Source organism: Notothenia rossii, assembly GCF_949606895.1.
Source record: "Notothenia rossii genome assembly, chromosome: 7".
Lineage (NCBI taxonomy): Eukaryota > Metazoa > Chordata > Actinopteri > Perciformes > Nototheniidae > Notothenia > Notothenia rossii.
The window spans coordinates 53,124,543-53,137,358 of record NC_136905.1 but is presented as its reverse complement, the minus strand read 5'-3'; the positions used below and the strand labels follow the sequence as shown (position 1 = coordinate 53,137,358).

Below are 12,816 nucleotides of genomic sequence, written 5' to 3'. Positions count from 1 at the left end.
ATGTGAAGCAGTTAGTTTGCAAGTACTGTACTTAGTTACAATTGTTAGGTACTTGCACTTTACTTGACTATTAATAATTTTTTGCTACTTTGTACTTCTGCCCCACTAAAATGCAGGTGTAAATGGTGTACTTTCACTCCCCTACATGTATGTAATACCTTTAGTTACTTTACAGATGTGGATGAATGATGTGAAATCTAATCAAGTGTTAAATCAGACTTTAGTTCCACCTGGAGTAAATCCACAAGCTACCCTGCAGTATACAAAGTAATTCAAACTAGCTGCACCTTTGAGAACACTTTCATGATCAATCATTATAAAACATATCATATCTATTATTCTGAAATGTGTTAGAAATTAAAATCAATGTTGATATGGCGTAATTTGAATTAAATACACTATTTGATTTAAATCAGTTTTATTCTGAAAAACCAGAAGTTCTCACTATTAGCTTAACACTTTCATTCTGAAAATTCGTCACTTCCGGTTAGCATTTAGCATCTGGCGGAATCATACGATTTCAAACCTTGAACCAAGGTGAAATGACATGTGATGTTGATCATTTATTGACGCTGAATAATGTGTAGCAGGGAATGTTTAAATAACCACAGACGCCAGAATGATGCAATTTAGCTACAGAAAAAGGCAGGAATTGCATTGGACCCGCCCCCCGACAACGCCGGCCAATAGGAGAAGACCTCAGATGACAACAGGAAGAGCAAGCCAAGAATTGATCTCTTCGACCCCCTGACCTGAACTGACCGGTCGGATGTGGAGAGCGCCTCCACTAGCACATTTCATTTTGTACACCACCGCATATTTTGTGTAATTAAATGCTGTTAACTTTTATAAGCTTCCCTTGACTCTTTTCAGTCTCTCTTGCCTTCAGGGTTCTAGAATTGCTTTCAAATGGACCAATCTGCACAATGACTACTTTTACTGTCGCTACTTTAACTATATTTTGATGATAATTAGGGCCTTCAGTCGATTAAAATAGTTAATCGCGATTAACCGCACATTTTTTTGTTTGTTCTAAATGTAGCTTAGAAGGATATTTTTGACGTTTTTAATACTCTTATCAACATATGGGTGGAGAAATATGCTTGTTTGTTTATTATCATTTGAACAATGACAAATATTCTCCTGAATATTAAACACAACAACCTCTAAACATTACAAATATTCGCCTCAATTCAACCTGGAACCTCTCTCATACAATACAATACAAAACGTGTGTGTGTGTGTGTGTGTGTGTGTGTGTGTGTGTGTGTGTGTGTGTGTGTGTGTGTGTGTGTGTGTGTGTGTGTGTGTGGGCACTGATGGATCGTTGGAGCTCTGTGCAACTCAAGGCATATGCTCGAACAGGAGCTGCCTGGACGCTGCAATCATGTTGCGAGCACTATCCGTGCTGAGTGTGCTGACTTTTCGTACAATGTCCCACTGTCTGGCTACCTGCATAAAGTCAAGTGCTCGGCGCAGTTGTCGGCGAAATGTCGCTCCTCTGTTTTCTTTGAAACAGCTCCTTATATCTGTTCGTGCAGCTAGCTAGCACCAGATGCTAACAACAACAATACTTGTGCGCGTTCAGCATCCGCTTCTAGATGGTATTTTAAACTTGACGCGCTCTGAAACTACAGGGCGGCCGAGGACAAAAAATACCAACCCAGTCTCACGGCATTTCGTGTTCACCAACACGATTTTTAATCTATTGATTCGTGTTCACCAACACGATTTTCCCCTTTTTTTTCGTGTTACACAGCACGATTTTAAAAGCAATGTATTTCTATTGGTAGTCTCACGGCATTACGTGTTATAGGAAGACCGGAAGCTGTGTGGTTCATAAAAACATGTTCTTACTCAATATCAAGCCACGATTATTGCTTTTATTTAAAATCGTATCATTTCGGACTTTTGTTGCTGTCTGTGAGGAAAATAAATGGGGCTCATTTTTCCTTCTAATTTGTTATTCTTTTCAAAATAACACACTGTTATTTAGTCAACAATAACACAAAATTATCCTTGTTTTTATTTATTTGTTTAATTCTATAATCTCTGGCTTTTTTGCCGTCCTTCAGGAACTGAATTTCAAAATAAAAATAACCGGAAACAGACGTAGGCCTATAAGGGACATTTCGAGCATCATCGAGTTTAGGATGGCCGAAGACACTACACTACCCATAATCCCCAGCTATCGTTTAGGACTACAGTCCCCGTGATTAAACTTCAAGTCGGGATTGGATGTTGGAGTGGCAGTGCACCAAGGTTACAGAATCGAAACTGGATCGAACGCCGCCCCCCCCCAACAATTAGAAGTTGCCAGTATTAAACACCAATTATTAACCAATTAAAATGAACCGATTAAACATCCCTCTGACACAGTTTAAATGCATTTCAAGTGGAAGAATTGTTCGTGTCTCCTCTTCGTGTCTCGGGAAGCTGGAAGCTGTATTATTTTCAAAAAATAAAAATAAAAATATATATTTTTTAACCATTACGGGTACTTTACACAACATTGAGTCAAACTTATCCTTGTTTTAATCCTTGTTTTATTTATGTTAAATTGTTGTTGTTGTTTAATTTTCCATTTTATTTATTTTGGTTTAAGATATCATTATTTTTTATTTATTATTATCATGTTAGATGTTTACATTTTTCTGCATTTTATAAGGCAATATATACTTTTTTGTTTTTGTCCGTAGGCTACTTAGGTTATTAAAGAGTTATCGTGTCAAAATATAGGAAATGTATTAATATTTTATTGTATAATCGGTACAGGAAATTACATCATTCAGAGCACCACCTATTGGCCAAAGACGCTGCCACCGGCATTGCGATCCATCCTCTGACAAAGTAAGTTGGGTCACTAAAGTCTGATACATGTTTTGCTTAGATTTAATAATTGAGGCTTTTTTTTAAGCCTTTACTCGCATGGTTCATCATACATACTGAACTGTTCTAAGTATGAGAAATGCTTTCGCCATAATCAGCAAAGCAACATTAATGTGAAATTATTCTTGCGGGAGGCTAGCTAGCTAGCTCAGGTTCAACATAGGCTTAAACTAGTTTAGCTACATTTATATCAGCTCATAAGTGGTGTGTGAAAAATATTTGTCTTAATTACGGCTACATACGTCGGTGTTAAAGTGTGAGTTATACCTTATCTTAATCGCTTTTGTTTTACACATGACATTACTAACGCTGGCCGACATTTTAATATATGTTTGGGGTGGAGGGGCATAGTCCACGTCCATGTGCTTGTTACGCGTATGAAACAGGAAACACGTAAATGAACTCAGTCTGTCTAAAGTAGTTAAACCGTCACAATGTGCATTTAAAAAGACTAGTTTCACTACATAATTCACTTTTTCTGTTCTCTCCTGCAGCTCCTGTACCCACACCATAAACCCATACACTGATCTACACCATCATAAAACCAACGGCACTTTTAAGAGCCAAACTCAACCTATGTCCCTATCTCCCTATCTAGCTCTCTTATATCTATCATCTATTTCTTTATTCACCCTTCTATCTATGCTGTGTACTTCTCTACTTTCCTGTGTTTGTCAGTCTGTCTGTTTGTTTGTAATCCCGTGTTAATCATGCCAGGTGGTTCTACAAAAAAGACATGTCCCTTCTGTCAGAACATTTTATTTTGTGCACAGAAGATCTGTGGACATTGCCTTAAGGAGCAGCCAAAAAAGCCGCGGCTTGAGAAGAAGCTCAAGAGGTTTGATGAGAAGCGAGGGGGTTGGGTGTCAGGGCGGAAGAAGAACCACAACATTGCTTCTAGGGATGTCCCGATCACCTTTTTTTGCTCCCGATCCGATTCCGATCATTTGATTTTGACAATTTGCCGATACCGATTTTTCCCGATCCGATCTTTATGCAATGCATTAAGAGAAAAAAAAAAAAAAAGCATTCAAGTGGTCCCTTAAGGTTATTTTTTTTATTTAAATTGGATATTCTATCCAACATAGATAAAGCTTCTTTCTTTCACAGCAGCATTGGATCAGTTCAGTTGTGCAGCATTGGATCACAACAAAATAAAGCTTTCAGTACTCGTTAGCTTACTGGTACAATTAGACACTGCGCCCTGCCCACTCTGTTGCCAGATTTGAGAGAAATAAGCAACCACGTCTATGAAAACAAGCCCCAAAGAAGCAACACATACATGATGTTCTGTAATTTGAAGCCAAAACTAAGGCCTCAGGATGACTTTAAGACTTGAACATGGTCATTTTTGTTTTGTAACATTGAATACAACATTTAAAAAAAAGTATTTAAAAAAAAAAAAAAAAAAAAAAGAATCCCGATCCCCGATTTTTTTTCTCCCGATTCCGATCTTCTGAAAATCACGTAATCGGCTCCGATCCCCGATCACGTGATCGGATCGGGACATCCCTAATTGCTTCCATCAAGGATGAAGCCATTGTCTTGGTATGTACACTTTTTACTGTATGTTAAGGCCCGGACACACCAAGCTGACACCAAAGAACTGACACAGACACTGACTGTTTGCCAATATATTGGGCCAGGATCAAGTTGAAAGTTGTTTTTGTATACATTTATTTCTTAATGATGTTTGTATCTTATTAACCAATATACACTTTGATATCAACTTCAAATATAGATATTATTGCAAAGGTATTATTTAATATTCTCTTTTCTTTCAATTTTAAAACTACTCTTATCTTAACTTTCACAGCCAAGGGAAACTATTTTAATTTAACCACACATTTAAATAAACAGAGCACTTCCTTCACTTCCATGTTGTGTTCCATTCTTGCTTATGTACACACTTTTAGACCTTAAAGGTAGGGTATGTAAGTTTGACAAACCGGCTCGATATCGCTAGAATTTGAAAAAATACACAACCGGAGAAAATCTGCCACTTCCTTATAGAGCCCCTCCTCCAACACACACGAACGCGCACATGACCAATGAGGGCACGAGATAAGTTTGTGCACAGATGGAAGGCTGACAGGCAGGTAGGCCATCCAGTTACTTTAGCCGGGCCGGCTCAGATGATTGGTCTTGCTTTTTACAGTATTACGGCTTCCACAGATGACATTTTTTTATGGATTTTTTGTCAAAGCACTTAAGATATTCATTGCTATCGGGATGTTAAGAGCATTCCATGGAATATAACAAAAAGTGTATCTCGAGCCGGTTTTTCAAACTTATCTACCCCACCTTTAATAAGACTACATAATTGTATGTTACTACTCTATATTACTCTTACGACTGCAGCCACAACATACGGGAACGTTTTACATCGTAGCACGCAATTTCAATTTCAACAGTGTCAAGCTATGCTTGGATTGTGTTACATTTTTAATAACGCAATAGTCATTATTGTAGGTAACTTGTTGACAAGTCATGCTTCTACAATATCTCAAAACACCTAATAGCACTTCTTTCATTTTTGGGAATAATGATTGTTCCAATAGGTAAATAATAATAACAACAATAGCTTAATCTAAATAACAATTTCACCTACAACTTCATAAATATGAAAGCAAAATGGGATACTTGGGTATGTGTATATCCTTAGGTACTCGGATATAAATAAATATTAAACGTTTAGAAAAATACAGTCTTTCATTCCTGAACAGACATGTGGTTACTATATGGTTATACCTTTTTCACACAAAAATGCAAAGCAACAGTTACATTTGATAAATCACAAAATAAATCTCCTATGTGATTTGGTTTACACACAGAAAGGGTCTTACATTGTAGCGTTGGGCAGTAGGTCGATTACATCAAAATGATTTGGCTCATGTCCATAAATTGTACGAGAGGTTGATATCATTAATATTGTGGTCTACCTAAAGCAATCCCTGACCATAGGGGTAAACTTCGAAGCAACTCATGCAACAACGTCATGCAGCATATTTAAACTTTATACTCAAGAACTGCATTTAGATACGACACTGTCCCATAATGAACATACGGGGAATAAACTTAGGTTTTTGAATCAAAGTTAAATTCATTTAACGTTACAGCACAACATGTTAATATTTATCAAACTATTCCTTACACATAAAGTATGGAGTCAATTATATAGGCAAGACAACAAAACGCCTAGACTCCATAGATCAACCTCAATTAAATCGCAATAACAAAAAAATATCTGTACCTAACACCTATTGCATCATGTGATGCTGCATTTGTGGGATGTATTTTGAAACTTGAGTTTAAGCTTAACTTGGTGTACTGTATGTATATAGTAATATTTCTTCTTCAACCCACAGCTGTCAGGACAGGGTCCGTGAGGGACACAGTACTTGGTCCTAGATGCAAAAAGAAAAAGCTAGGTATATTAACAGTATTAACTATTTTGACTGATTATAAACATTTGCATGAGTCGAATTGATTGGTATTCTAATAAATCTATCGACATTTACTTTAGCAAAGTGCATGTAAACGCAGTGATTGATGCTTCTTCAGTGAGTTAACAATGCTATATTGTGACTAATAATTATAACTGATACATTATCCAAAAATCCAAAGGGCTTTAATTGTCTAATTAGACTAAAATACATACAGTCATAGTTGATAAGGTGGTGATGAGAATGCTAGGCAGTAAAGGAAGCAGCAGTGCAGTATTTTCTTTGGTCATCTCAGGCTCAGCAGTGTTATGGCCATTCAAACAAGAATCCCATGTTAGGACTGAGAGCAGCTTGGTTCCATTTAAATTATGTATACAGTAACTTTTGACCAGTGATAACAGTGTGGTCACTTTTCATCGTGCAAGTCTGGTTGCTACTTAAGTGTTCATAGTTGTATTTATTTTTATTTCTAATATGACTAATACTGTATGTGGAACCTGCTTTGATGTTCACAGATTGCTCCTACCACACTCGCCTAGAAACTTTCCCCATCAGGAGTGTAATAAAAGAAAGAATGAGAAAGGTTAGATGGGAATAAAAGTAATGCATAGGGTGTGCTTTATGATTTACAAACTTCCAACACAATTGTTTGCTAAATAGCTAATATGAGTTTGGTCTTTCCGAAATTAGAGATTTGTTTTCTTCTCTTGATAGGGAAAAGCAGAAATGTTGGTGGAGTGGGAGCCCTGTCCAGTAGGGTATATATCTTCCAGTTACTTGGCTTCATGTCATCTGATGTAGTCCCATGTTGGAGAACAAACACATGATATTTAACAAATGCAAAACATCTTTATATTATATTTATATTTCATATGACAACATTTTCCACTACGATGAAGGCGTGTAAGCCAACAAAGAGCTTTATTATTTATATTATATTATATATATATATATATATATATATATATATATATATATATATATATATATAATTTATATTATATTATATATATTATTTATTAATGCTGCCCATTATGGGCACAAGCAATTTTCCCCCATTTATTAATTATATGTTTCAAATGTGAGTGTTTCCTATCCCCTAAACCTCCAGGGATGTACACAGTTTAATACTGGCAACTTCTTATTATGGGAAATATGAAAACGTCTTTTAAAACTACAATTCCCAGCAGAGACGTGCCATAGTAGAACATGTTGCGAAACACACAATAGTGTGTAGTTACTACACAGTTACTACATTTGTAGTTCTGGGGACGGGGTGGGGGAGGGGGTGGACCCGTTCAAATCCAGTTTTGGACAGTCTGCCGTGGTTCCATCCCATTTCAAAGTGCTGTTCGACGCTCCGCGTAACCCTCGGAGCACACTCAAAAATCCAATCAGAGCTTGAGGACTATCACGGGGTTTGTCCATGGATGGGTTTGTCAAGCGAAGCGGAGAGAATACTTACTTCCGGGTGTAAAATTCTCTAAAGCAAATGAGCTGCTCCGACCCTCGGTCCTGACGGACTCCAACTTGTGTTTATTAATCAAACAAATAAATACACACAAGGATAATTATGTGTTGTTGAGTAAATAACAGTGTGTGGTTTAGAAAATAATACAAAATTAGAAGGAAAAAACGATGAAACAATACAGATGTCAGTATTCTGAGCCCCTACTCTCCCCATAACTGACGGCAACAAAAGTCCTACATTATTCAATTAAAATAAAGAAGTAAAAACAATAAGTGTGGCTTGATATTGAGTAAGAAAAAGGTTGATAAACGCTGTGAGAATGGATCTGCGGAGAGCATTTCGCCGCGATCCCAACGTGTCTATTACCAACGTTCAGGCAGCTCTATGCAAGTCGGTGACGGGGAGGGGCCCTGACCGTCCGTCAACATGTGACGGGTTGGGAGTGAGAACGTGTTGCTGTACAACAAATCACCTCTGGCTGGAAGAGAACTCTCTGCTCCATACTTTCTCTCTTCACTGTACATTTGACATATTCAGTGTAATATTTAATATTCCATCTGTCACATAGTTATGTAAATATAATACCTTGCATATCTTGTTATTGCTCATTTGTAAATTCAACATGTATATTTTCTTCTTTATTTCTTGTCTTTGTATTTGTATTGTATAATGCCATGTGTTTTAATGCTGCTGCAATGCAAAGATTTCCCAAATTGGGATGAATAAAGTTCTATCTTATCTTAAACCAACAACCAGTGTTCCGGATGAGGATCATCTCTTTACAAAAATATTAAAGTGCTAACCCATATTGTTACTTCTAAATGAATTTATTTCCAAACGCATTATAATGCAGTTTGATGTAAACAACAAAAAGTACCACAGACGTATGCTTAATTGATATTTATTCATCAACCAACCACATCAATAACATTGTTTTTAAAACAATGAAATGGTCCTCTCTGGCAATGGTTTAAATGTGTTTCACCACAATACAAGTAAAAGGCCACCATAAGGATGTATGTCTTGACTCTAGAGCGTTGGGGTTAGTCTAACATGAAAAGCATGGACAACAGAACATAAAATCAAGTTATCCAAACGGTTATAACATACAGTATTAAGAAATCATACAACACAACCATTTTTTTATGATTTAACTATGTATATTAAACAAGTACATTCTATGTGTAAATCTAATATAACAATTTATAAAAATGTATTATTTGGTTTTGAGAACAACAATGAGGTGATTCACCAAATAAACTATTTGTTGTTTATCTCAATGTCCCTAATTATACATCCTAAAAGACTGTGCATTGTACATGTTGATTGAAGTACTTCAATCAATCAGGTTAATAGCTGGAGACCAAAAAGGAAATATAACTGACAAAGCAATTAAAGCAAGTAACGCAAAAGAAACAAAAGTGAACAATTAGAGGAAAGCTGTTATTGGCCTGCGGTGTAACAGGTGCAGTCATATAAAGTTAATGACAGGTAAATCCTATAAGAGATCGAAAATAATAATGCATAGGCATCCCGTTCTGGGAAAAAAGGGAAAGACCTCCTGCTCTTGGACAATGATGTGCTCACCAAGTTGTATGGTAACCAGCAAGATATACTTGGGAGATTTAGGAATTTACATTCTAGTGTTTCAAAAAGGATCAAAAGTGAATGGTTCATTGCTCAGGATGCATTCCAGGGACGCTGAGCATTTTCTTCAATACAATTTAAGTTGTGTACAAGTGAAATGTTTGAGCTGATGCTGCGGCATAGGGAAAAGTCATATGGTCAACATATTCAAGGGTGATCTTCCATTGAGGAGTATGAATACAATCTCTAAATATAAAGTCAGTAAAGTTTTTACATTTCTGATAGCACATCAAGTCTTGGAGGATATTCGTGCTTGAGAGCAGCAGCAATCTGGGGAAATACAGAGAAACAAAAAAGAGGGGCAGATCAGAAACCAAATTTGAGGTTTTTGAATACACAATGTATGTTTAGCATTAATGGATACAAAAGTAACAGCAACATGTCTAGGTTGAGGCTAAATCAACAAAGATACTGTACATTAATTCATAAGTAAATTACCTAAATTATGTTTCCTTCTTCATCTTCACTGGTGTCTGGACTGCTTAGGCCACTTTGACTTTCCTCTTCATGTTGAAGGAAACAAGCATCAGGACCTAAAGCGGTCTTGTACTGCTGCAGTACCAACTGCAACCTCTCCAACGCCTCAGCATGCTTCCTTCTTAGGGTGCACCCAAGTCCTCCATTCCCCTTATCTACATCTGAAAATACACAAAATATTGTTATATGGACATACTATAAAGTAAGATGGCTTCACGAGGCCAGAGCACTTCAATGGAGTATATTCTCTCCCATGTACATATAAAGATGATTGTCACTGTCAAGGGACTTCATTATGTAAAATGGCCGGGTCGAATGGGCAAAGGCCATTATACTCCATCCAATTTCTGTGACCAAGAATTATTTGGGCTGACTTTTTTTCCTTTAAAACTCATACTTTACAAGGTAGGTTAAGTTTTGCTGCCAACTTACCTTCCTCAGCCACCTTATTTTTTAGAGCAACTGCCGTGTTCTGCAACCATTTGCAATGCTGCGCCATCTCCCACAATAGGATGCATTTCTCCTCTTGCAGTCTTCGTGTAAGCATGACTTGATCAAGTATCTTTTTCTTGGCTGTAAAGTTAGCTAAAATCCAATCACAGTTATGTATATACATGAATCACATTTTCATTATAGCATAACAATATGTTTAAAACTCCAAACATGTACTTTCAAAATAATCAAATGTATACACAATAAGAAAACTTAAGATATATCCTTAAACTAAATGAACGTTCTAACACTCTACATGATATGTGCATAACTCAGCAAGGTATACCTTCATATAACAGAACTTAAAATTAATTATTATGAAATATCTGAAAACGTGCCATGAACTTCCCACGGCCACAGCGCGGACATGATGCTCCCTCCAGAGAGGGAATGCTCCACCGCAGCAACATCTATGCCTCTGGCAGAGTCGTGTACCAGCTGGTTGTACTTCAGTTCCTCCTGATTAAGGCAATTTTTGTCATCTGCAAGCTTCCTTCGAAGTCGATGGCGGAGCTTGATGCTGTCTGAAAAAGACATGAAGTAGTGGGATAGGGATATGTGACAAACTATATTTGCAAGTGCAAAAAATATATATAATTCAGTAGGTTGAATCTGCAACCTAAAACATTATATTGTTATACCATTCTGTCGTCAAAGGGATTGCTTCCGCTGCCTCAGACTTAGGTAAAGCCCCTCAATGCTTTGCTGCAGTACTGTTTAAAGGATGTCTTCTGATGTTCCTGATGTTCCAATGTTTCTGATGTTCCTGTAGAAATAATATTGGCAGTAAAATGTACTGTTACACAACACGTAACGGTTTTGAGAAACAAAGTTGTACAACATATTTAACACCTTTTAACACAAATTGATGGTACAACTATGGAAACTGGAACATGTCAGAGATAAACATGGACACATAGTTGGCTTGCTATTGCTTGAAGATTATGTCCCTGTCTACTGAAATCCAGTGAGGGTCCCATTACGTGGCATGAAAAATCAGCCTTATTGCCTTAAAATTGGCTGCTCTTTAGGATCAAATCTGTAAATGCAAACAGTCATGGACAATGATATGTAGCTGGTGTTATCTTGTCGTGCTTACCAGATGCCCATTTCTTCACGTCGGAAATCCACGTCGACACCATGTCATCTGAGACACAATGTAGCTCCGTCTTGAGTTCCTCAAGACTTGCAGTCTCTTACTAGTCTGATAAACAGTAGACGATGGACATTTATCAAGATTAAAACTTGCTATGATTAACAACAAGCCATGTGCAAATGACAAAGAACACAACAACACCTTTAATAGGAGGCTCACCTTCACATACCTTGTGGAAAGTGCCTGATGAAGGGAGTCACCTCTTTTCCTGTTCCATCCCATTGCATGCACTGTGAGCATGTCCAGTCGTGCTTTTGAAAGCAATAATGAGGTTATGATGTGTCATCTAAAAAAGTATGCAATAATAGGGCAAAACCTTCCACTCACCTGCTTTGGACATGTATTTTGTTGTCAGGGCACAACGGGACAGGTAGCTGTTGACCTGCTCCACCTCTTCTCCAGTGCTCATCCCTGCTCCCTCCTGGTTCTTCCCACTCCATATAATCTGATGGTAAAAGGTTGCTGTAATTGTTGTGCAAAGAGGCTACATACTACTATACTAAACAGTATAGCTTAGATATTTACTACTTCAGTATTATAAATATAAAAAATATAAATGTACGTGATACAAAAATATTTCACATACCTCGCATTTGGTAGCATGGACTCGAGCATGCATTACACTGAGGAATGGCTTCATGGTGGTCAGCTCCTGGAGAGCAGGAAGGACACTTGCAGCTTTCTCCATGTACGGCCAGTACTTGCAAGCCACATCCATGGCGAAGAACTTGGCTTTGGCTGGCATGAGTTCCTTTTGAAGATACAGGGGGTAGGCGAATATCTCCCCCCTGTACATATTTAAGGCCTTCAAAAGAAACCCATGGCGACATACAGCCACCTCCATCCCTACTTCATCCAGCTTCGAAGCCCTCCTTGACGTCTCCCTCGCTGCTGTCCACTGGGAGTCCCCACATGTGCCTTTCCCTCGGTCTAAGACACACATTACATCATGACAAATCAGTTAAAAGCAATGGAATCACGATCTACACCATTTGTTCTAATTATCTGATTTTGGAGTAGATGGTAAGGAGAAGTAGGTGCATTTGAAGAAAGTCAGGGTCGGATATACATGGCTATTTTTGTGATATACCTATAAGGTAAAATGACGAATAAAAACTTGCATTTTTCAGTGATCTCTGTATTTTGTTGACAAATGCAGCCACAAAGAGCCCATTCAAAAAGGCGCTGCCATCAGAACTGAGGAAAAAAAGATTAGCAAATATATCCATGAAATATAA

General features: G+C 37.5%; 1 protein-coding gene across 4 annotated transcripts; it reads right to left on the bottom strand.

Annotated features, from left to right (window-relative positions):
* Positions 1-8,785: 8,785 nt before the first annotated feature.
* LOC307045795 (uncharacterized protein) lies at positions 8,786-12,497 on the bottom strand. 4 transcript variants are annotated; one of them, XM_079691753.1, is made up of 8 exons: positions 12,165-12,497; positions 11,906-12,023; positions 11,738-11,829; positions 11,522-11,626; positions 11,064-11,188; positions 10,363-10,946; positions 9,892-10,091; positions 8,786-9,723 (listed from the first exon to the last, which is right to left on the bottom strand). In XM_079691753.1, exons 1-4 carry the CDS (start codon positions 12,420-12,422, stop codon positions 11,537-11,539), a joined length of 558 nt encoding a protein of 185 aa, XP_079547879.1. In that variant the 5' UTR covers positions 12,423-12,497; the 3' UTR covers positions 8,786-9,723; positions 9,892-10,091; positions 10,363-10,946; positions 11,064-11,188; positions 11,522-11,536. The 4 variants fall into 4 exon arrangements, with proteins under 4 accessions (XP_079547879.1, XP_079547881.1, XP_079547880.1 ...); XM_079691755.1 differs by having other exon boundaries at positions 11,748-11,829; XM_079691754.1 differs by lacking the exon at positions 11,064-11,188 and having other exon boundaries at positions 8,793-9,723; positions 10,363-10,515.
* Between the last annotated feature and the right edge of the window lie 319 nt (positions 12,498-12,816).